We start from the raw sequence: 26,113 nt of genomic DNA, 5'->3' as shown, positions 1-26,113 counted from the left end.
CCTGACCCGGAATTCCCATCCTTGCTGTTCTACATCCCTGTTATCGGTTCGTTTCCCTCGGGAATATCCCACAAGGAAGCACCAAAGCCACCCAACGTCCCGGCTTCCCGCCATCCCGCGTCCATCCCCACCTGGTGCAGACGGCCACTTTCTCTGGATCGTGGATGTAGGGGCAGCTCTCGCCCCGATTGCACTTCCCGAAGCGGTTGTAGTACATACAATATTCCTTCTTCTTCTTCTTCTGCTTGGCCTGACGGATGATGGCCAAGCTCCTCTGCACGGCACGGCTGAAGGAGAAAGAGGGAAAAGGTCAGGGACAACCTCCAGCTCCAACACCACGATGAGACGGAGAAGGCAGACACCTCAACAACACCCGAAACCACTGAGGAGCCCGTCTTCGGAGAGGGAAATATTTAGGAAGTTCATGCTCATTAAGCCCTTAAGTGTTTTCAATTTTTGGCCGATTTTACCCCAGATCATTAAAAAACTGCAGCGCTAACACCGAAGTCACCAGTGAGATCCCTTCCCACCCCCTTAACTTGGATTTCATGAGCGTGGAGAGGGTTTCCCACACTTTTAGGGAATATGGTGAGGAAGGAAACATCCTCTCCTGACTTGGAGGGCTCTTCAGCACATGTCCCACCAGCTGGGCCTGATGCTCTTCATGGCCTTCAAGAGGGCACCTGCTCAGGAACCTCAAAGAACGAGGATCTATGTGATGGCCACAGGAACGAAAAGTACCACCAAAGAGCAGAAAAATCTCCTTTTTAACTGCCTTCTCCCACCAGAAGCTACTGAAGGAGCTCAGGAGTTGCTTAGCACATGTTTTCCATGAGCTTCCGGCTGGAGAGGGAATTATCCAGCAGCTCTTGGGATGTGTGGGACGAGATGGAAGTGTTGCAATCCGGGTGGACACAAACCATGGGGGGCACATCAGATCTCTCCGAGCAGATAATTTGGTGATAGAGCACAGCCAGCTGCAGTTTGCTGAGGATCCAGTGCATTATCCATGAAAAACACAGGTTCAAGGAACTCATTCTCAGAGGAAACGCACATTTTTACCTCTGTAATTGTTGGTTGTGTGCAGGTCCTGGATTAAAAGGAGGTGCAAGGCCAAGCGTAAGGTCCTGGATGTGTGGTGGGGAATCCCAAACACAAATCCAGGCTGGGTGGAGAATGGATTGAGAGCAGCCCTGAGGAGAAGGACTCGGGGGAGTTGGTGGATGAGAAGCTCCACATGATCCAGCCACGGGAGCCCAGAATGTCCTGGGCTCATCCCACAGTGTGGGCAGCAGGAGAGAGGGAATTTCTGCCCCTCTTCCCTGCTCAGGTGAGACCCCACCTGTGGAGCTGCCTCCAGCTCTGGGGTCCAACGGCAGAAGGACATGGAGCTGCTGGAGCAATTCCAGAGAAAGTCACAGGGATGCTCCAAGGGTTGGAGCCCCTCTGCTCTTAAGCCAGGCTGGGAGAGCTGGGAATGTCCAGCCTGGAGAAGAGGAGTCTCAGGGATACCTTGGAGCCCCTTCCAGCACCTAAAGGGGCTCCAGGAGAGCTGGAGAGGGACTTGGGACAAGGGGTGGAGGGACAGGACACAGGGAATGGCTTCCCACTGCCAGAGGGCAGGGATAGATGGGATACTGGGAAGGAATTCTTCCCTGGGAGGGTGGGGAGGCTCTGGCTGAGCTCACAACCACCTCGAAGTAGAAGCTGTGGAAAAGCAGCAGCCAGAGTTTCACCAAATCATCCCCCAGTTCAGCAGCTGCTCCCAAAGCTCCTGACTCCCTCCTGAGCATAATTCCAAGGATGGAGCACATCATTCCTTCTTCCCACGGGTACAGACCTGGCGATGTATCGGCACGTCGAGTATCTGCTCAGGCCGGGTGGAGAGACCCCAGGACTGGGCGTGGAGTGCAATCTCAGTGCTGGAGAGAGAGAAAAACATAGATCATTGCGTGGAATGGAGAAATTTTACAGGAATTCACACAGCCCTCGTTACCTTAGGTCCACAAAAATGGTCAGAGGGATGGAGACCCTTTGCTGTGAGGAAAAGCTGGGAGATCTGGGATTGCTCAGCCTGGAGAAGGCTCCAGGGAGAACTTGGAGTGACCTCCAGTGTCTAAAGGGAATCCCGGAGAGCTGGAGAGGAACTTTGGACAAAAACCTGGAGCGGCAAAGCAGAGGGAATGGCTTCCCATTGCCAGAGGGCAGAATTAGATGGGATATTGGGAATAAATCCTTCCTTGGGAGGGTGGGGAGGCCCTGGCACAGGCTGCCCAGAGAAACCACGGATGCCCCATCCCTGGAAGTGTCCAAAACCAGGCTGGACAGGGCTTGGAGCAACGTGGGATGGTGGAAGGTGTCCCTGTCCATATAGCAGAGGGTTGGAACCGGATGGTCTTCAAGATCCCTCCCAACCCAAACCATTCCATGATTCCACGATGTTATCCAACCCAGAGCACGGAGCTCCCAGAGAACCGATGGACGAAGATGCCCTTTAGGGACCTCCCACCTCTGGAGCAGCCCCGGCAGGAGTGCTCCTTGCCAGCCCCAAACACCGCAGGAATTTTTCCCCCTCGGCACCCAAACGTGCCGGAACGCTTCTGTAAGCAAATCCCCACGCTTCCAACCATCAAGACGACAAATTTCCACGCTTGGCTTGGCCTCTCCCCGCGGCCGGACACGGAAGCCCAGCGCCCGCCCCCATCCGCGCGCGCAGGGAATTCAATCGCCCTTGACTGCTGCAGGGAAGAACAAGCGGGAAAGAAAGGCTGGATTTCGGCTTTCCAGGTGGGACGAAGAGCGGCTCAGTCGCTCACCTGCCAGCCCGGGCGCGTTGGGAAGTTGAGCGAGCGGAATTTGATTGCGCGGCGCCGCGAGCTGTCACTCGGCTGCCGGCGTCGGCAGAGCCCCATCTGTTCCCTCTGCACATCAAATTCCATCAGCGGGGCATTTGAGCCGCCACCGAGATTGGATTTTTTTCCCTGTGTTTTTTTTAATTCCTTCTCGTCCCAAGCTCTAGGAGCATCCTTTTAGGGTTACAATAAACATTCGTCAACTTTGGGATGCTCCGAAGACGCCGCTGAAGGGTCTCCATTACGAGCAAGGTTGAATTCCCAAAGGATGTGGGGAGAAAGCCCCAAATTAAAGTCCATTAGGATAGGGCTGGAGCACCCTCAGCCGGCTGGAATTCTGTATATTATTCCTTAAAGCTACACCAGGAATCAGCTCCTGAGAGCAGCAGAGAATCCCTCTAAATATTTAATATTTGGGGATAAAAGCCGATACACGGGGATGAACAAGTTTGGAATCACAGAATCATGGAATGATTTGGGCTGGAAGGGCCCTTAAAGGTCATTTTGGCCAGAAAGCAGGAATTACCAAAGAGATAAACAGGATAAATAAACCTGACGGTGGGAATTTTTACGCAGCAAAAATACTTCAATGGAATCAGTTTTTGGGTGCTTTTTCTCCCCAGTTTTCATCTTCCAGCAGAAATCGTGCAATAACACGATGTGCAGCTCCCATTCCAGGAATTAATTGGCATCCCAAAAGCAGTTTAATTATCCAAGAGCAGTTCCCATCCATGACAAAATCCATGTGAGATCCATCCAGGTCTGCCAAAGCACCTGGAAGGTGGAAAAGGAACACCCCCCTCCACATTTTCCCACTCCCTAATTATTCATCCCGTGTGCAAATCCTCCCCAAACTATTAGAAAACCACACAAATATTTCTCCAGGAGCAGCCAAGCCAAGAAAGCTCTGTAATTAAACATTTCCCCATCCATTGGGATTTATGAAGAAAACTCAGGCTCTGTCATGAGGGTATTTTTGGAAGCTCTTGTGTCGTGGGAAGAAAGATTAAATAAAAGTAAAAGCTTTGTGTACATCCAAGTAACAAAAATGGGGTGCAGGAGAGAGGGCTGAATGTTCCCGACTTTTCAGGAGATCCAAGGAGCCTAAATTTGGATTTTTAGGGTGGTTGTCAACTCGGAATTCTCAACCAGTCACTACAAGAGATTTGCATTAATAAATACATTAGTGAATAAATATTCCTGGCATTGAAATTGGGGTGAAACTGGGATGGCAAAAGACGCTGGAAAATGGGATAAGGGTTAAATTTCCAACATCAGGAGCTGAAATTTGCTGTAGTCTGGCCTAGATTAAACAAAAAGTTGAAATGATGCCCCCAAGGTTCTACTTTGGGAGTCTGGGTTTGGTCCAGACAAAACACTGGGCAAATCCCAGTCCAGGTTCTATCCCGTTTTTCTCCTCAATCGCTTCCCAGCCGCGGAGAATATCGGGACACAGGGCTGCTGTTGGATCAGGAGAGAGACTCCCACATCCTCGGCACTGCCAAAGTCCCTCACAACGGAAATTCCAAGAGGTGCCACAGCAAATTCCTCCCACGTGCACACTCCAAGGCAGTGGGAACAGGACGGAGAGGGGAAAAAAAGCAGGAAAATAAGAAAATCTGCCAGAGAGAGCATCACTCTGGCACACTGAGGGCGTTTGAAGTGATTACACCCAGCACAGCAGCGTCAGCCGGGATATTTTCCACCCTGTGGAAGGGACAGGTGGATTTCTCCCCCCTTTCCCGATGATTCAGTCGCTTGGAAGAGCATCATCCATAAGGAAACCCGCAGCCCATGCAAACGAGGTTTTTTTTCTGTTAATGCATCATCCCAGCCCAACGCTGGCAGCTCCGGTGGCTCGCGGTGAGAAGTGATTGTTGTTCCCAATCCAGCCGGGGAGGCTCCGAGCGTCGCTCCGGAGGGAGCGGGAGCTGTCATGTTCATTAAACGCATGATTACAGCTATGATTAATAGCGGGGGCTACAGCCTAACTCCTCTTCTTTCCCCCTGCTCCCAGGAAGGAATCCACAGCCAAGCGGTCCCGCGGTGTTTTCCGCAGCGTTGGGCTCAACCGTTTGGAATTCCGGCTTTTGATGGAAAAGCGGGGGGAAAGGCACAATTTATCCTTGTCAAACAACAACAACAAAAAAATTGTTTAAAACAAGCGGGTCAGATGCTGCACCCCTGCACCAACATCCAAAAGTTAATTAGGACCTTTTCATATCCTTAATCTCAGCTCAAGTGGATCCAGGTCCATCTCTGGCACACTGGGGTTGTTTCTTTTTTCCATAACCCCAAAAACACAGCTGGAGGCTCAAGGTCCTTCTGCTCCAGGGAAAGGAGAGATTTCCCTTGGCAGCCCAGGAACTGCACTCAGGGGCAACACTCGGTGCTTTCCAGCATTCCCACATGGATTATCAGGATACTCCCATCCAGTCCAACACTCCTGCTCAGCTCCCCATCACCCAAGGGCCTGGGATGCAACAAACACACCCCGGAAACAACATTCCAGATATTCCTTTGAGTTAAAAATTGGCTGCAAATATCACAGTTTGTTATCACCTGCTTAATTATTTGGGAAGGATTTTATTGCTCCAAGGCACACCTCACGGATCAGGACCTCATCCCATGGAAAGGTCTGTTGGAGCATCTTATCCAGTAGTTACTATTTTTTTAAATGGTGGAAAAGCTGTGGAAAAGTGACTTGGCAAATAAAAAGGGATAAATCCAGAAAAGGGAGAAATCCAGAGCTGGGGTGACCAAGGGATGATGGGAAAGAGAGTGAGAACAGTGTTACAATGATGAGTACTGAGTATTGAGCCCATTGCTTCCCATCTACTTCCACAATCCCAGATCAAGGATAACTCGCGGAAATCTTCCCTATGGAGGGAAACAATCAGCAGAAAACTGAAATAAGGCAGGAAAAAAAGGAAGAAATTCAGAGCTAGGGTGTGGAAGGGCCGAGGGATGAGCAAGAATATGATGAGTGTTGAGTATCAAGCCTGTTGCTTCCCAGCTACTTCCACCATCCCAAGTCAAGGATAATTTATGGAAAGACACAGGGAACCAACCAGGAGTTTGCCCAAGCAGTGGCAGGCAGGTGATCAGCTCCAACTTGGGGACGACCACAACAAGGTCATCCCATCTTTCCGTTATTTTTTTTTCACCAATCCCATGGGGTTTGGAATTGTTCAGGCCCTTATCCCTTTTGAGCTCAGGCCTTTGGCTCGTTGAGTTCAGTTCCTCGGGTTTGGGATTCCTCAACCCCTTCCCTCTTTTGAGCTCAATTCCACAGCCCCTTGAATCTCAGTGCCTTGTTTTTGGGATTACTCAGTTCCTTATATCCTCTGAGATCAATCCCTTGGCCCCTTTCAAGCTCAATCCCTTCGTTTTGGGATTCCTCAATCCCTTGGCCCCCTTCACTCTCAATTCCATGGTTTTGGGATTCCTCAACCCCTTCCCCCTTTTGAGCTCAATTCCACAGCCCCTTGAATCTCAGTGCCTTGTTTTTGGGATTACTCAATTCCTTATATCCTCTGAGATCAAGCCCTTGGCCCCTTTCCAGCTCAATCCCTTAGTTTTGGGGTTCCTCAGTCCCTTGGCCCCCTTCACTCTCAATTCCATTGTTTTGGGATTTCTCAATCCTTTTATCCCTCGGGTGTCAGTATCACTACACTTCCCACACGACCTGGAAAAGGTTTCCTTAAACCACACCGGCTCCTTTAACAGTTCCCATTATTATCCCGCCTTGCCCACAGCAGCCTCCTTCGGAAAGAGCAGAGCGATTCATTTTCCAAGTCCCTCCTTGGCTTTATTGCTGAACCAAAAGTTTTGAGGCTGCACTTGGGGAAATTTATTTCTTTAATTATTATTCATTTAAGTGGGTTCCGCGGATTTCGAGGATCAGCACTCGCAGCTGCTGGGGGTCATTTATTTCCCTCACTGGACAGCGCAAGTCCTCATTCTGGAGAAGACAACGGGAAAAGAAGGGATGAGCTGCTGCTAAAGAAGCAGAGATATTCCCGTTTTCCTGCCCGACTGTCCCCACATCCCATGAATTTCCCTGAGTCAAGTGGTCACGAGTGTTTTATTAACAAAGCAACTTTGATTAATGAATCAGCTTCAATTAACAAAGCAGCTCCGGGTTGGATGTTGGATGAGCAGATGTGGGCCAGGAGCAGGATCTGATCCCTGCAATTCCAGAGCTGAGGAATTGAGCTCATAAAGAGAAAGGGACTGAGCAATCCCAAACCCAAGGCACTGAGATTGAAGGGGCCAAAGGATTGAGGCCCAGAGGGATAAAAGGACTGAACAATCCCAAAATCACGGAATTGAGAGTAAGGAGGTCAAAGGGATTGAAGAATTCCAAAACCAAGGGAATTAGATCAAAGGGGCCAAGGGATTGAGCTCAAAGGGCTGAGGGATTGAATAATCCCAGAATCAAAGAATTGAGCTCAAAGGGGCTGAGGGATTGAACAGTCCCAAAATCAAAGGACTGAGCTCAAAGGGGCTGAGGGATTGAACAACCCCAAAATCAAAGGACTGAGCTCAAAGGGGCTGAGGCATTGAACAATCCCAAAATCAAAGGACTGAGCTCAAAGGGGCTGAGGGATTGAACAATCCCAAAATCAAAGGACTGAGCTCAAAGGGGTTGAGGGATTGAACAATCCCAAAATCAGGGGACTGAGCTCAAAGGGGCTGAGGCATTGAACAATCCCAAAATCAGGGGATTGAGCTCAAAGGGGCTGAGGCATTGAACAATCCCAAAATCAGGGGATTGAGCTCAAAGGGGCTGAGGCATTGAACAATCCCAAAATCAAGAGACTGAGACTGAAGGGGCCAAGAGATCCAAAGACAACCCCAAAGAAAAGGCAGTGAGATTGCGGGGGTCATGGAGATGATCTGAAAAAGGGTAAGGAATTGAAGAATCCCAAAAACAAGGGATTGAGTTTGAAAGAGGTAAGGAACTGACTCATCAATCCCCAAAATAATTTGGACTGCAGTCCAAAGGGATAAGAGATGCAGTCATCCCAAAAAGTAGGGATTGAGGTAAAAAGGGGTAAAGGGAAAGAGGAATCTCCAAAACAAGGGATTGAGTTTAAAGAAATTGAGGGACTGAGCTCAAAGACACAAAACAATTCCACAAACAAGGGATTGAGATTGAAGGGGCCAAGGAATTGAGCTCAAAAGGGGTAAGGGATTGAAGAAGCCCAAAACCATGGGATTGATATTGAATGGATTGAAAGGGTTCCCCAATCCCAAAGAAAAAGCCTAGAGATTGAAGGAGCCGTGAAACTGAGCTCAAAAGGGGCCAAGGGATTGAGCAATCCCAGAGAGAAAGAACTGATCTGAAAAGTGGAAAGAATTGAGGAACCCCAAAGACAAAGGACTGAGTGAAAAAGGGCCCATGGGATTGAGATCAAAAGGGACCAAGAGATCCCACAATCCCAAAATCCCAAAGAAAATGCACTGAGATTGAAGGAGCGGGGAAACTGAGGTCAGAAGAGATAAGGGATTGAGCAACCCCAAAGCCAAGGGAATTACTTCCAAAGGGGTCAAGGGATTTAATTTAAGATGGGTAAAGGACAGAGCAATCCCAAAACCAAGAGATTGAGATTGAAGCATCCAAGGGATTAAGCAATCCCAAAACAAGGGACTGATCCTGAAGAAGCCAAGGAATTGAGTTCAAAAACAGGCAAGAGAGTGAGCAATCCCAAATCCAAGGAATTCACCCCTAAGGGAGCGAGCACAGAGGGATCCCGGCACCAGCAACACCGAAACCAGCGGAAACCTGAGCAAGGCAACATTCCAAATTTCCCCGCTCTCACACCTCGATGCATTGGGCTGGTCTCTCCTCCACCAAATTCTTCCCAGTATGATCCCAACACATTCAAGGTGTGTTGAAGACAGAAGGCAGCAAAGTGATGGACATGATGGACAAACAAGAAACTCCGGATGTTTCCGTGGACATGGGGAAAAGGCAGAGCCCGGCATGCTGGAGCAAATCCTCCCTGATTCCTCTTTAAATTAAAACCAGAGGCAGAAGATGGGTGGTGGAAACATTCCAGCCCTGAATCCCTCCTTCCCTGCTGTAGAAAGGAGTGGCTCAGAGGAAGGAGCATCATTCCACTGGGCCAACGGCAGCGCTGAGCATTTCATCATCCTTGAAAAAGCGGGAAGCGCCTTTCCGTGGCATTCAGCACTTCTAAAATTAGTTGGTAAACAGGGAGCACTTTCTTCCAGCACCGTGGAGATCTCCGAGCGTGGAGTTCTCCCACTGCAGCCCAAATCGTGTTCAGGAGCATCCGTCACCTGTCCCCAGCCTAATGCAGTGGAGGAGGGAATCATGAGATGCTCCGAGGGCTGGAGCCCCTCTGCCCTGCAGCCAGACTGGGAGAACTGGGAATGTCCAGCTTGGAGCAGAGAAGGCTCCAGGGAGACCTCAGAACCTCTTCCAGTACCTGAAGGGGCTCCAGGAGAGCTGGAGAGAGACTTGGGACAAGGGATGGAGGGACAGGACACAGGGAATGGCCTCCCAGTTGAAAAGTGGAAATTTAGGAGGAATATTGGGAAGGAATTCTTGGCTGTGAGGGTGGTGAGGCCCTGGGATGGAATTCCCAGAGAAGCTGTGGCTTTCTCATCCCTGGAAGTGTCCAAGGCCAAGTTGGACGGGGCTTGGAGCAACCTGGGATAGTGGAAGGTGTCCCTGCCCCTGGCAGGGAGTTGGACCTGGATGATATTCAAGCTCCCTCCCAACCCAAACCATTCCACGATTCCCTGACCTCCCATCTCCCAACCTTTGCAGCAGAGGAGGAAAACTGAGGCAGGAGGGGACGTTACACAGTAGGACGGCGACAAGAAGTGCATCTGGATGCAGGGAAATTCCTTCCCTGTTCTGGAAGCCTGAACTCAACCACATTTTAATTAACAATTTGTTTCCCTGGGCTCAGAGCCGCTGTCACAATGTGCGGGAGATGCCTCAGCTCAGGAGGACCTAAAACCCCCCTTAAACCTCCACTTTTGTGAGCTCAGCAATCCTGGGTATCTCCAGGGCTCTGGAATCTACGGTGATGGAGATGATTTGAAAATCCCAATAAATAAAATCACATTGCTCAAGGTGCCAGCTGTCACCTCTGGAGCCCCCAAAGCCACCAGCCGTTCTTCTAACTAAGACCTAAAACCTCAGCATGAGGATTTGCCAATGGAAAAACTGGGAAAACCCTGCTGCAGCCAGCCCCTGCTCATGGAGCGCAATTCCTCTCTCTCGGCAGCGGCTCGTGCCAAGATTGGGGTCAGGGCTGGTTTCCGGACAATGTCAAACCTTAATTTGCTTTCTGCTGCTTTCAATCTTGTATTTCCCCTCCTGTATTTCTTTGTGAAACTCTACATTGCCCAGGACCTTTTGCTTCTCTCCCTGATTTCATGGAAATTCCTCAGGAGTCTGGAAAACGCCTTAGCAGCTGGAGAAAGAAATGAATCCCTGTGAGTGGAGAAACCCAATTATTACACTTGTTTAATTAATTGCCACATAGCAAATGCTTTCCACGCCATCCCACTGCTGGTTTTCCAAGACTTCTGCAAAGTGAGAAATTACCTGGGTGCCGAAATACCAGTTATCCCAAAGGGAAAGAGCCTTTCCACGCTGGATTCTGTATCTTTGTCTTGCACAAGGATGAGCAGAGTGTTTAAGGGCTGGGTTTTCTTCTCCATCCTTGCCCGAGCAATGAATTATGCCACATCCAAGGTGGGAAGGCAAAAAAAAAGTGTATTTTTGTATTTTAGTTGCAGTTTTCCGGAGACAAGCGTGGAAGGTGCAGAAATCCTCTGGGAGCAGAGCCACAAGTGGGATGAGAGCAAAGTCCTCAGCAGCTGCTGTGGTGATGCTCTGATTGCTCCACGAAGTGTTTTATGTTCAAAACACCTCCAAAAAATTTTCCTGTGATTGCAGTGACACTTTCCTTGTCCCCAAGCCGAGTGACCTTCTCGTCTCTACAGCACTAACAAAGCTTATTCCAGAAAAACCATGGAAATCTGCTCTTCCCATTGCTCCTGGTAGCCTCAGGATTGATCCCAATCCAGCACAGGGATGCAGGAAGTGCATCCCCAGGGCCAAATCTTAACTCACCAGCAGCATCCATCAATAAATCACTCGGGAATGCTAGGATGGTGTGGATGGATCAGCCCCAGCGCCCGGCATCAGATTTTGTACTGTAGAGATAAAACCCCGACCCAATAAATCCAGGGAAAGAGCGGAATTATAACCCACTGGAAGTAAACTCCAAGCTATTAAACTGTCAGGAGCACTTCCCGTCTCTCCGCTGTTCCAAACACGCGGTGCCTGGCACTGGAAAGGAAAGGAAAAGCCGATTTTTTTCCATCTTTTAAATAAACTTTGTCAAGTGTTGAAAACACGGAGCGTCGAGCAAACGTACGCGGCCGACGAGAGCACACAAATCTTCCGCCCTGCCAGGCCCAGTTATCCCGAGGCAAGAGGAATCTGCAGAATCCATCCTCGGGAAGGAGGATGAATTATGGGGAGAGATGAAAGTTGACATGAAAACACTGATCCACAGCAGCTCCTCGGGTTCTGTGGTTTGCAAAGCCGACGTTCTATGCGGCAGGAGGAAAGAGGCAACGGCGAAATAAGGAACATCTTCAAAATAATAATTGGATGGGGTTGTATTTTATAGGGAATAACCCTGGAAGGGATCTTCTCTCCCAAAGTGGGGCTAATTAAACCCAGTTCTCTGAATGAGTCCTCACTAGAAGGTGCGGTTCCAGTGAGGAAGGAATAATGGGGGGGATCACATCTCCTCCATGCCCTGTCACCCCAAATCCCCTCAGGAACCCCCCACGAGCAATTCCAAGGCGTGAATCTGCAGAAATCCTCCCATCATACCTTCGGGTTAATCCCTCTTCCAGAAATTGGCCTCTAAGTTGGTGTTTCTCTGCTTGGTCCCAATCCAGTGATGGAATATTCATGGACAGGACGAATCCATCAGCCTTGGCTGAGTTCCCCAAATGAGACTTTGCTATTTCCAGACAAATTCAGAGACCTCCTTGCATTTGGATAAATAAAAAATGCACCTGCTTGGTGGAAGGCAGGACCTCTTCCACCCATGTCCTCCCCAAAAGGAAGTTCATTAAACCTGTTCTTTAAAAAAATATTTAAAATAATGGAGATTTTAGGGCCAAACGAGTCCAGCTTTTCATTATCCTTGTCCTTGGAAAGCTCTCCCACCAGTTTAAGCCCCACCTGCCATGGAGAGACATCCTTCCTTTGCTCGGCAGCTCCAGATCTTCCACTTTTCCTGTCCTTCCAGGCATCACTTCTCACCCAGGACTCTTCCTAGTGATCCAGCTCCATCCTGAAATCCGTCCCCTGCTCCATCCAACAACATCCCTGCCCATGTCCTGAGGTTTCACCCCTTTTTTTCCATTACTGCAGGACATTTTCTGCCTTTGGTGACATCTTCAATGCCCAGAGATGGTGCTTAAGGCAGAACCCCCCTCAAGCTGGTTTTGTGCACCCGATTATCCTGATCCACACACTTTGGAAAATCCCAGGACCGATGGCAAAGCTCTTGGAAAAAATCTGAGATCTTTCCTACAAACCCCTAAGCTGTTTCGTGGCCACTTTTTCTGAGTCTCCAAACTCTGATCCTTGCCCCTCCTCCTCAGGTGCAGCACCAAAGCCAAGGATTTGCCAGGCAGGATCCCAGATTCCAAAAGAATCCACTGTAGACATGAGCTCCTGAGCATGCTCGTCTCTATTTGAGGAGGCGGCAGCAAGGAGAAGGCTGCAGGAGAGTCAGACATCAAAAACCTGTCCTGAGAAGAGCTGAGTTGTGAAAACACCCACAAACCATTCCCAAACTCCTCCTGAGCCTCCCTGTGTTGCTCACAGACGGGAAATCACCTGGAAACGACATTCCATCGGCTCCACATCCCTCGGCCACTGCCTCATCCTCATCTCTGCCATCATCGACAGGCAGCTCCACTTCCCATCCCAGCACAAAGCTCCTTCCCTTCCTAATCCTGCTCTTTGTGGGGTTAAAACCACCCAGGATGCCCCAGAATTCCCACAGGAACTGTGGTGCAGGTGGTTTTGAAGGCTCCACCTCTTCTCTTCATTTGCTTTCCCATCATATTTTGGCATTCAAGGCCAGGCTGGACACAGCTGGGAGCAACCTTGTCCTAAATTCCAGGGGGAAGGAACTGGATGACCTTGAAGGTCCCTTCCAATCCAAACCATCCCTCATTGCCTGATTTCCAGCATCATCCATAAAAATCCTCATCTCTGCTCCGTTCATCCCACCAGCCAGGAAAATCAGCACAGAGCCACTGGTTTTGCCTTCCCCAGTTTAACTCTCCCCAGAAATTCTCAATAAACCAGTTAGGGAGCAAAAATATTTGAGACCAAGAAGAAATTTTAAAAATACGTTAAACACAGTTAAAATCTGCTCTTTTTTAAGAGCCACACTTGGGGCCTCAAACACAGGAGGGGCTGAAACACAAATTTAATCAAAGCTGCAATATAAAGCCAGGAATTCGTCAAAATGGGGGCACCATTCCACAGTTACTTGCAGAATGATCTTCCCAAATTTTTAGGTCAATATTGAACATAATTTGATGGGCATCTCAAGCACAGTCAACTTTGTGGTGCTGTTTGAAGTCATCCAAGACTCAGCTCGTTAAACCGAGTTTAACGGCGCATCTCCGCAAGCTTGAACTAAGTCTGACTTAAGGAAAAACCTCAATTCTCCTAAAATTTTAATTTCTCCAACATTATTTCCCCTTTGGAGCTGCTGTAAAGGAAGAACTGCACTTGGCACCATGGGACCTCCACCACCTTCACATCCGGAATTCTGCGAGGCCGGAGGACGAGCCGCAACCCAGAGGCTGGGAATAAACAGCTGAAAACTGAACTCAATGGATTTTGGACGTGAACTGGGACAAATTCCTGCTCACCTGCTCTGATGGGAGTTTTGAGGGTCAAGTCCCTGGCCCGGAGAGGGCTGCTGGAAGTTTTGGAGAGTTTGTTGGCCGACACCCGGTACATGACCCCGCCGATGCAGCGGAAGCCTTTGTTCCTCCAGCGCTGTTGGACGAGCTGGGATTTGCTGCCTTGGAGCGAGGGTCGGGTTTGGTTCAACAGCAGGGATCTGCAGGAAAAATAAAGTCAAGGTCAGCCCAGGTTTGGGGAAACGCCGCAAGGAGGTGCTGCTCCATGAGCAAACCGTGGGATTGGAGACTCATGGAATGGTTTGGGTTCAAAGGTGCAAGATCATCTCGTTCCAACCCCACTGCCACGGGCAGGGACAGCTCCCACGAGAATGGAGATGTATGGAAGAACCAGGGATGTTCTTGCTGTTGACAGAGGAAAAGTTCTGATTCCTCATGATTGACACCACAAAAATTACCCTTCAGGGACTCTCGTCCCGCCCTTGCTTGCACCTCCAGCCCCAGCAAAACCAAGAAAATGTGGAGAATCAGCAAGGTGGGACCCTCCCTGAGCTCAGCCAAGTTTTATGGAGCTCTGCAAGCTCTGACATCCCCGGAAGCGCTTCAAAGCCAGGTGGGATGGGATTCTGAGCCACCTGATCCAGTGGGTGGCATCCCTGTCCGTGGCAGGGGTTTGGAACTAGATGATCCTTAAGGTCCCTTCCAACCCAAAACATTCTGTGAGTTTGTATTTTTGGTATCGTTGTTCCTATTATGAATCAGATACGACAACTTTGGTATTTTTATTCTGCCCCCAAATCTGGCTCTTTGAAGGATTTTCCTCAATCCCTGCACTTGGGGACAAGTCACCCAAGAGCATTTCCATCCTCCACCTGCCACCTGGAGCTGGTGCTGGACCTCAGCAGGGTCCGGTGGGCAGCGCCACGGACCAGTCCCCACCTCCTCAACTCTCCCAAAATTCACAAACCCCATCCTGAGGCTGTGGGATGGAGATGGATCAGGAATCACGATCCAGTTACTGTTGCCCGTAAGGTTATTCTGAAGGACCAGTAAGTTCTGAAGGGACACACCTGAGGGATAAATATCACAGAATCTCAAAATCTTTTAGGTCTGACAAGACCTCCAAGGCCACCAAGTCCAACCTGCGACGGATCAGCGCTTTGTCAATTAGACCAGAGCACTGAGTGCCATGTCCAGGCATTCCCTGAACACCTCCAAGGATGGGGAATCCATTCCATGTCATCCCAACATTTAACAACCCTTTCCATGAAGAAATTTCTGATGATGTCCAACCTGAACCAACCCTGGAGCAGCCTGAGGCCATTTCCTCTCATCCTGTTGCTGGCTGACAGGGAAAAGAGGCCAACTCCAAACTTGCCACACATCCTGGAGAGGGTCCTCTGCCACCCAAAATTTTGTCCACTCCGTGACCTGATACCTCCTGCACCATCCCAGCTCCCTCCCGACCCACAACGCCCCCTCCCAGCTCCTTCCTATCCATCCCCCACAATGCAAACAGAGCCAGTGCAGCCAAATCAAATCTCCAATATCAGTCGCCTTCCTCATTTAGCGCTAATCCAAACAGTAATTTGTTTATGCAAATTAGAGCTCTAATTTTGTATTAGCCCAAACTATGCTCATAATGCTATTAGCGGAACGTATATAAAACCGCACATTACCGGGGAATATCCGTAAATTAAGATCCCACTATCCTATCAGCGGAATGCAAACCCCGATGAGCATTTCCTTTAAATGAACATGCGCTCCAAAGAAAAAGAGAGCTGGAAAATGGAATAGTTACATTTCCTAATGCTGAGCGTGACAGCCTATTCATTCCGGAGGGTGGTTGCCACTGGCTACCGAGCTGGGAAAATTCGCTGCCTGGTTTTTGTGGAAGGGGATGGGAACTCGATAAATTCCTCGTTTCAGTTTCCCCTGGGGATTCCTCCTCGTGGAATTGCTCCGGAGAGGAGCATCAAGTCTTAGCGACTCACAAAGACGCAGCGGTGGCGTCGCTGGGTGAAGGTGGCGATGGCATGAGGGACACTTGGGTCACTCATGGATCACCCAGCACATCCCAGAAAACTCCAGGAAGGCCAAGGATGTATCCAGCACTGGCTGCAGGACATGAAGAAAGGTCCTGGGGACATATTGGGGCAATAAAAATAATATCAAATATCCAATGGCCAGGAGGGTGACGGAGACGATTCTCCCCCTCTGCTCTGCTTTTCTGAGATCCCATCTGGAGTTCTGTGTCCAGCTCTGGGGTCCCAGCAGGAGAAGGATGCGGACCTGTTGGAGCAAGTCCAGAGGAGGCCATGGAGATGCTCTGGAGCCAGGCTGGGAGAGCTGGGGGTGTTCAACCCGAAGAAGGGAAGGATCCAGGGAGACTTTCCAGCGCTTAAAGGGACTCCAGGAGAGCTGGAGAGAGACTTGGGAAAAGGGATGGGGTGACAGGAACGGCTTCCCAGTGCCAGAGGGCAGAATTAGATAAGATATTGGGAAGGAATTCTTCCCTGGGAGGGTGGTGAGGGGCTGGAATGGAGTTCCCAGAGAAGCTGCAGCTGCCCCATCCCTGGAAGTGTCCAAGGCCAGGCTGGACAGGGCTTGGAGAAACCTGGGATAGTTGAAGGTGCCCTGTTTATGGTTTCCATGGAACTGGATGATCTTTAACCTTCCAACCCATTCCAGGCTTCTAATGAAGGTATTGCAGAACGCCGCCATGGTTGTGACAAGACCCATCCCAGATCCATCCATCTCCTCTTCCTCCCAGTGACACATCCCTGGGAGGATTCCAGGACGCTCCATTCCTCCATTCATCCAGTGCCAATGCATTTGGGGCTCCTTTTTCCCAGCTGAATCAGTCCCTCCAAAGACTTCTTCTGATTCCATATATATTCCCTATTTGTTATCTCTGGGTAATATATAGAGATATCCTCACAAATCTACTTCCATATAGATACACAAATAATTGAATATATATACCCTGAGTATATGTATTGAAATACGAGATCTATATTTTATATGGAATAATAAATATTGATACTTTTATACATAAATCTATATATTATCACCTATATTCTCTGGGCCTTCTACATCCATCAATTATCTCTAGATACTATTGAATATATGCACTGAATACATATATTGAATTATATATGTTCAATAATATCTATAACTATATATATTCTCTCTATATATATTTAATAATGCCTAGAGATAATTTATACCAGGCCCAGATATTATGTTTATTCTTAGCACTTTATATTATTCATATATTACTGAATATATAGAATAGCTATTTAATTACATATATTCACTAATATATAGGTAATACATATAATATATGGATATTATTTTTTATACATTATATATTTCGAGTTTTCCTTAAGTTTAGGAGAGGGGAGGGAAGAAGTCAGGGGTTCATCCAACATTCCCCACCCTGGTTTGTAGGGAAAGGCTGGGATGTGGCACAGCTGTGGATGCACTCAGGGCATGGATGTGCAGATAGACAGATATATAGATACACTATATATAAAAATAGACATAAATATATAGGATAAACATATTTAAATAGGTATTTTATGTATTTAAATAGATATTGTATCTATACAGTTATAGCAATATAGACATATCCATATATATATATATATATATATCTCCGTAGATATATCCATATATATAAAAAATATTATATACCTACAGAGATACGTTCAATATCTATTGAACATAAATTTACATATATGCCCTAATACATTATATTATCACACAGACACACATATATGAGATAAGACATTAAATTAAACCTTTTGTTGGCTATAATGTCAATAAAAACCAACCCACCCCAAACCCTACAGGGGCTGCTCACACCACCTGAGCCTGACCCATACTGGTTTAAAGCACCAGTTTAAGATCCAGCTGGCTGGATCCCCCAAATCCTCGGGATTTTTATTTTCCTGCCTTGCTTCTCTCAGCTCATCAAAGCAGTCACACACCTCTCTCTTCTTTAGAATTCCTTAGGGATGGCCAAACTGAGGGAGCCTCCAAATGCAGACGCTGTATCAGAACAGCCCCACTGAGGCAGGGAGCTGGAACAGGATGATTTTTAAGGTCCCTTCCAATCCATTCCACAAATCTATGATTTTTTTTTCACGGATTTTGGCAAACGGCACCAAAACTCATCGCATTCCCCAAAGGGAGTGGGGCTGAACCTCCTCTAATTCAGAGTTGTATTTTTGAGGGAGACAAGCGACCTGCAGGTGGTCTCCAAGCAAAGCTCCTGCAGAACACCTGCTCAGGCTGCCAAAGCCCCAAGGGCCACCGGACTGGAGCCATGGAATCATCACAGAACTATTTGGGTCGAAAGGGATCTTCAGAATCACCGAGTTCCAACTCCACTCCATTGGCAGCGCCACTTTCCAGTAGAACAGGGCACTCCAAGCCCCACTCAGCCTGGCCTTGAACAATTCCAGGGATGGGGAGTCCCAACCAGGAGCTCAGTTTGAGCTCACCGGGGGCTTGGGCACCTCCATTTCCACCTTCTAGGCAGTGCAAATGTCCAAGCAGCGATGTCCCCTCACCCTTTTAATATTTTTTAAAATATTTTTTAAAAATATTTTTAAATATTTCTATTACTATTTTATTTTTATTAAAATTTAAATTATTAAAATTCTATTCTATTCTATTCTATTCTATTCTACTCTATTCTATTCTACTCTATTCTATTCTATTCTATTTATTATATTATTTATATATAATATATATTATATTATATTATATTATATTATATTATATTATATTATATTATATTATATATTAATATATTTGATAATTTGTAATATAGTTCATATTTTAGAACATTTATTGTATTTATTATTTATCACATTAAGCAGAATATTTATTACATTATAGGAGCCTTAAGAGACTTAAAATTTAAGGAAAATTACGCTTGATATGGAAAAACCACGCCCACACAGAGGAGCGGGGAGGGAACTCAACTTCCCAACCTTCACTTGCAGGAACCTTTCATTTCCCGCTGAATCCAAGCTGTTGCCCCCAACACGGCCACCAGCGTGTGTGTGTCCCCCTCCCTCTTGGTGACATCCAAGCCGGTGGTGGCAGGGAAAAGCCACCGGCGAGGGCACGGAGCCCAACGCCCACTCGCTTTCCGTCGGCGGCGGGATCCCAGCTCTCCGTGGAATTGTTACCCTAATGGAAAGGACGGCCCTTGGAAATGAAATGCATTGACAAAAAGAGGATGAAATTAATGAGATAATAGCCGGGCCAAGGACCTGGAGAATACACTGGGCCCCTTGACACGAGGGGCCTTGTAATTCCCTTTCTGCCGCGCATCCCGCGGATCTAAAGAGTCCTCCCGTCCGTCCGCAGGGCCCCGCTCCGGCAGGAAATTTCATTAACGCTGGAAAATAGGAAAGGTATTAAGCGTGGATAATGAAGGCTGGAGTGTGAACAGTGCCTTAAGATAGTCTTCTTTCTAGCCTTTGTAATGGGAGGCATGAACTTTCCCTTCAAATCCATTTCTAATCCATTTGAAATACTACAGCAAATTATCTCCCCTTCAGCCCGAGAGCGGCCGGCCAATTTACTCCGAATAGAAGTGACAATGCTCCGGAATTTATCGCCATAACCTTGACTACACAAGGTTGAGGGTTGTCTTTCCCCCACCCCTGGGGTGGACAGCGCAAGAAAAATTTTTTAATGAAGAGGGGGTGGGAGGAACGATGTAAAAATGTTTAAAAATGGCGGCGTAGTCGGCGCGGGTTCGACGCCGACTACGGGGAGAATCAGAGTCTGTTGCTAAAAATGTTACAAAGGGAGGTCCCAGGCTGATAAAACACTTTAGGCCATGTTGGATGGGGCTTGGAGCAACCTGGGATAGTGGAAGGTGCCCCTCTCCGTGGCAGGGGTGTGGACAAAATGATCTCTTAAAGCCCCTTCCAACCCAAACCATTCCATGATTTTGTAGGATGAGGTTCGGGCTTTTCTGGTGCATCTCTTGAAGCAGCAGCAGCTTTGCCTCACTCAACACTCACTGAACATCTCATGCTGCTGCTTAGGAGGTGCTCACGTTGATCAAGTCTGATTTCCCAGGATCGAACACCACCCTGCTGTTTCCTTCAGAGAATTCCAGAGGCATTTAGGTGAGAAAAGCTCTCCAAGATCACTCAGCCCAACCACTCCCCCAGCCAAGGCCACCACGAAGCCACGTCCCAAAGTGCCACATCCATACAGATGTTAAATTCCTACAGGGATGGGGATTCCACCACTGCCTTGGGCAGCCTGCCCAACCTTTCCATGAAAAAAGCTTCCCAATTCCCAAACTAAATCTCTCCTGGCACAACCTGCGGCTGTTTCCTCTTTTCCCGTCTCTTGTTCTCCAGAAACAGATCCTGATCCCCACCTGGCTGCCCCCTCCTGTCAGGGAGTTGTGGAGAGCCAGAAGGTCCCTCCTGAGCCTCCTTTTCTCCAGGCTGGGCTCCCCCAGCTCCCTCAACCACTCCTGGCGCTCCAAACCCTTCCCCAGCTCCATTTCCTGCTCAGAATGGAGCTCCAAACCTGCTCAGAATGGAGTAAAACCACCAAAACTTCAGCCAGGAGCCAGCAAGTGATGCTGGGAAAATAATTCCCTCTTCAAATAATCTCTAAAAATAGGAAAAAAAAAAAAAAAAAGGGGGGGGGGGGGATATTTCCAAGCCAACATGGAAAATGAAGGTCAAAACCAAGGATGAGTCACTCCAGACTGAACACCCTCATCCCCTCGTCAACGCAAGACCACGTGAACCAAAAATCCCACCCAAACCACCGCAAAAAAATCCCTTATACTTGAAATATAACATTTTTAGGGCATTTGATGTCTCTAAGTCGAACACAACCCCACGAGCAGAGCAGGAACATCCCGGCGGCGTCCCGGCTGAAACGGAGAGGATTTCCCGGCGCTGGCGGCGATACAAGCGGCTCTTAAAGAATGGTTTTCTTTTACTACTGGATTTCTTCTTTGGGCTTAGCTTATATATATATATATATATTTTTTTTTTCCTGAAAGTAATCCTTACATAGTCAGAAATCACATTTGCATGCTGGCATTTGAATCCCGAGGAAAGAGCGGATCATCGCGGGGGCAATGGTTACGGAAAGCAACGGGGAGGGAGGTGAGGAAGGAGGGAGCTTGTCCGACACAAGCCTGGAAGGTGGCAATGGAAAATCCTCATTCAGGAGGAAAAAAAAAAACCCAAAAATCACATTTTCCTCAGTTATTCATCATTCCTTAGCAAACAACACAGGATTTAGGGCTAAAAGCGTTCCTCAAACACACCAGGAATGCTCCAAGATGCCCTTGGAAGCTTCTCCATCTTTATCCTCACCTGCCAGACCCCTGAAGATCCCAAATCTACAGCTGAAAGCAAGTGATTCCAGTAAAATGTTTGATTTATGGGATTTTAATATACACTGACGCTTTTTCCTTTAAATAATAAAGGTCAAACCTCAAATAAACACTTTCTACATTAAGATTTAATTTATTTAAAGAACCTGATTGGGATAATTCAAATAATTCAGTCCACTGTTGATGGTATTTGAGGTTGGAAAAGTGATTGGAAATTAAAAATAGAAGGGGATGTGTCTTTTCCCAACATACATCCATAAATAGAAAGGATCCATTAGTTTTAAATACACAGTGACCAGCAAAAACACATTAATTTACCCATAAACAATTCCCTCCTTTCAATTACTTCTAATTATGAAACAAACACTTTAAAAAAAAAAAAAACCAACCCTATTTTAATTTGGTTGAATTGAATCTGAATTTCCATTCAAATGCAGCTTAATGTTAATCTCAGGGAAAAAAAAAATAATAATCCAGCCCAGATCTCATTTAGCATTTTCAAAACCTGGGAAAAATTAAGAATTTCAATGAGCACCTATTAAGCTCCTTAATTACCTAAATAAAGATGTACCTTCCCAATAAATCCCCCTGACCTGGAAAGGAAAATAGCTGCAAATAAATTTAATGGTTATCAACCAATGAGAACAGAGATTCCTCCAAAAAAAAAAACCAACCAAAAAAATTTAGAAACATGGGATTACACCTGCAATGAACTGTTGTGGAGGGTTTTTTTTATGGTTTTCCCTGGTTTCCACACCCCATGAAGGATGTCTCTTCCCCATCCTTATACAGACTGGGAAGCTTTTCAAATAATTCCACTTGGAATTCCACCCAGGTATGAACAAAATATCCCAATCTCCTTAGAGGGGCTTCTCAAAGGGCTGTAAATTTTAAAAGACAATCTTGGGGTAAACTGAGGGGGAACATTCCACAGAATCATGGGATGGTTCAGGCGGGAAGGGACCTTCAAGATCATCCAGTCCCACCCTCTCCCATGGTTGTCCCAAGCCCTGTCCAGTCTGGCCATGGACATTTCCAGGGATGGAGCAGCCACAGCTTCTCTGGGAATTCCGTTCCAGCCCCTCACCAACTTCACAGGGAAGAGTTTTTTCCAATATCCCATCTATCCCTGCCCTCTGGCAGTGGGAAGCCATTCCCTGTGTCCTGTCCCTCCATCCCTTGTCCCAAGTCCCTCTCCAGCTCTCCTGGAGCCCCTTCAGGCACTGGAAGGGGCTCGGAGCTCTCCCTGGATCCTTCCCTTCTCCAGGCTGGACATTCCCAGCTCTCCCAGCCTGGCTCCAGAGCAGAGGGGCTCCAGCCTTTGGAGCAGCTCCCCTGGAATTGCTCCAGCAGCTCCACATCCCTCTGCTGTTAGAGCCCAGAGCTGGAGGCAGCTCTGCAGATGGGATTTCACCTGAGCAGGGTGGAGGGGCAGAAATTCCTCCTCTCCTGCTGCCCACACTGTGGGATGAGCCCAGGACACAGGGAATTTTGGGTTCCAGCACATTTGGATGAGACACATTCAGTTTTTCAGCCACCAACGTCCCCAAATCCTTCTCAGGGCTGCTCTCAATCCATTCCCCATCCAGCCTGGGTTTGTCCTTGGGTTTGTCCCATCCTCTTGCAGGACCTTGGCCTTGGCTTTGCCGAGGTTTGCACTGGCCCAGCCTGTAACGCTCCCTCCGGATGCCATCCCTTCCCTCAAGTGTCATCATTCCCTCCCACTGGATTTACCCCCATTTCCCTCTGAAAGCCATTCAGCCCCACGCTGCCATTCCCTTTCATCTCTCCGCCGTGTCCATGAAAAGCCAGAGCTCCACAAGGCACTTGGCAGCTCAAGATCCCGCCTGAAGCCAGAGGAAACCCTGAAATCCTGCCAAAACCTTCCATAAAGCACAGGAGATCCAGTAACACCTCGAGGAGCTCAGAGCAGTGGGAGAGGAGAGCTCTTTTCCCTGCCCCTGTTTCCTAAATCCCTACTATTGTTTTTAACCCAATTCATTCCTGCAGGAGCTGGAGAGCCTGGATACAAACCCGGATCCATGTGCCAAGCATGAAAAACAGGGAGAGAATTTGCCTTGAGAATTTTGCCTCGTGCTGAAGGACTGGTGTGTCCAGGTAAGGAAGACAGGGATATGGAACTGTTCTGGGGGTGTCAAGCCTGGAGAGGAGAAGGATCCAGGAAGAGCTTGGAGCCTCTTCCAGTGCCTAAAGGGGCTCCAAGAGAGCTGGAGAGGGACTTTGGATAAGGGATAGAGTGACAGGGAATGGCTTCCCGCTATCAGAAGGCAAGGAGAGATAGGATATTGGGAAAGAATTCTTGGCTGTGGGGGTGCGGAGGCTCTGGCACAGGTTGTCCAGAGAAGCTGTGGCTGTCTCATCCCTGGAAGCGTCCATGGCCAGGTTGGATGGGGTTTGGAACAACCTGGGATAGTGGAAGGTGTCCCAGTCCATGGCAGGGGGGTGGGACCTTCAAGATCCCTTCGAACCCAAACCATTCTTTCAGCCTGTGCCAGGGCCTCACCACACTCACTGGGATGAACTTTTTCCCAGTATCCCATCCTGTGCCAGGGCCTCACCACACCCTCAGGGATGAACTTTTTCCCAGTATCCCATCCTGTGCCAGGGCCTCACCACACCCTCAGGGATGAACTTTTTCCCAGTATCCCATCCTGTGCCAGGGCCTCACCACACTCACAGGGATGAACTTTTTCCCAGTATCCCATCCAACCTTTCCTTCCTCCACCGCTGCCCGGTTCCAATGCTCGACAACCCTTCCCATGAAGAAATTCCCCCTGATATCCTATCTAAGCCTCCCTTGGCACAACTTCAGGTCATTTCCTCTTGTCATCCCTACTCCCTGACAACTCCAAACCATCTCCTTCATTTCTCTCCAGCCTTGAGCCTGATCCCACCCACAGCAAGCCACGGGAGGATCCTCGGAAACAATTCCAACTTCTCCGGCAAAGTTTGCACGGTGAAAAACTGCGGAGATGAGACAAAAGACCCTCTGGAGAAGACAATTTCCCAATGTGAGGCTGTTTTCAAGGTAGGTCAAGTCTCAGCCCGAACCCCCCCTGCCAAGGTCCCGTTAAACCGCTTAGGCTGAGCCTGAGAATGGAAATGCTGACGGTCCCTAATGCTCGGCTTTCCATCCCGCTGCTCTAATGCCGGCGGCGGATCAGTGATTACACCGGGAAGACCGGGAACTATTGTCCCGTTAATTAGATTCCTTTTACCCCCATTAGCTCAGGCGATTGGACAAAGTTCATTAGGGTTTAACTCTGATCAGCTGAAATGGAGCTCGCGGGCGTTCCAGGCAGGTGTTGCGGGCTTTAGTGGCTCTGTTTGGGAAGCTCCAGGACCTGTGTCCACGTGGATTAATCCTTAATCCCTCCCAGACAGTGTCCTGCCACCCTCAGTGATGGGCTAAAACCAGAGGGAAAGCCAGAGCAGCTCCTAGACCTTCCCCAGTCCTGGCACAGAAGTGATATTCCTCCCTCTGCTCATCCCTGTAAATCCCATTTCAGAGCTCTGGATGCGCTCCAAGCGCTGGAATATCCCGGGAAGGCTAATTGCTGAGGATCATTCCAATGTTGTGTCCGCATCCCGACCCAAACGGCTCCAACCCTGAATATTTATCACAATAATCAGTCAGACACGGAGCCAAATCCCAATGGAGGCTTTCCCTCCTGCCCGCTTTCCAAAAATACCTCGGATAATTGCTTTTTCCAAAGATATTTTCCCTCTAAATGCTCTTTTCCTCGCGCAGGAAACGGCAATAATACTATGAAGAGCCAGAACAGCTGATACATTTTAATTAAAGCAAATATCTTGGACAAGGATTCCACGGAAAAACAGGAACTTCAGCGTGGAAGAGGTTAAGGAAGTTCAGCGGGGCTGCGCTTAAGGGAATTATCCGCTGGGAAAACACCAGCTACCGGCTGCCTCTGGAAAACCCCATGCCCAGGGCTTGGACTAGGGATGGATACACATCCACGGGTGATGCGTTTTGAAAACGAAATTTAAATTTGATTAATTAATTAAAATTTTAATTAAATTTAGCTACAAAGGCAGAGAAAACAGTGCATAAATTATTTTCTTTCCCCTTTAAGAACTTGTTTTCCTGACATTATATTAAAGTTAAGGAATAAATAAGAAATCCAATGTTGACTCCAAGCTTATTTCTCCAAATTTTAAGCAGGTGGTTGCCTATCCAAAGATTCATCCCATCTTGTGATCTCTTTGTCATTTATAAGCTGACCCACAAAACCACTGGAGCAGCGTTATCAGCTCTCCAAGACTCCTTGGCACGAATTCTTGGCATCCCTGTAATTGCATGATTCAGTAAATATTTATTAATGTCAACGCTGTCTACGCCTGGACAAGTGCATACATCACATATACCGAATCATAGAATCATTCAGGTTGGAAAAGACCTCCAAGATCATGAAGTCCAACCCGTGACTGATCCCAAACTTCTCACCTGGACCAGAGCTCTGAGTGCCACCTCCAGGCATTCCCTGGACAACTCCAGGGATGGGGACTCCACCACCTCCCTGGGCAGCCCCTTCCAACCCTTTCCATGAAGAAATTCCTCTTGATGTCCAGCCTGAACCTCTCCTGCTGTAGTTTGAGGCCATCTCCTCTTGTCCTGTCCTTTGTTCCCTGGGAACAGATCCCAAACCCCACCTGGATCCACTTCCTCTCAGGGAGTTGTGGAGAGCCAGAAGATCCCCCTTGAGCCTCCTTTTCTCCAGGCTCAGCCTCTCCAGCTCCTTCATCCACTCCTGATGCCCCGGATTCTTCCCAGCTCCGTTCCCTTCCCTGAACACATTCCAGCCCTTCAATGTCCGCCTTGCGAGGGACCCAAAATTCCCTCCAGGATCGGAGG

At 48.2% G+C, this 26,113-nt stretch overlaps 1 protein-coding gene across 1 annotated transcript in view; it reads right to left on the bottom strand.

The window, feature by feature from the left end:
- The window catches only part of ZC3H3 (zinc finger CCCH-type containing 3), a 129,951-nt gene that overhangs the window by 31,163 nt on the left and 72,675 nt on the right, over window positions 1–26,113 (bottom strand). The window contains exons 5-7 of the mRNA XM_040078847.1: window positions 13,824–14,017; window positions 1,841–1,922; window positions 132–287 (exon numbers count right to left, since the gene is read on the bottom strand). Coding sequence (XP_039934781.1) covers window positions 132–287; window positions 1,841–1,922; window positions 13,824–14,017 — 432 coding nt within the window. The remainder of the gene's footprint in view (window positions 1–131; window positions 288–1,840; window positions 1,923–13,823; window positions 14,018–26,113) is intronic.

This window comes from Hirundo rustica, chromosome 1 (genome assembly GCF_015227805.2).
Source record: "Hirundo rustica isolate bHirRus1 chromosome 1, bHirRus1.pri.v3, whole genome shotgun sequence".
NCBI lineage: Eukaryota > Metazoa > Chordata > Aves > Passeriformes > Hirundinidae > Hirundo > Hirundo rustica.
Note: the sequence above shows the minus strand (reverse complement) of the source record. Positions and strands in the feature narration are given on the sequence as shown.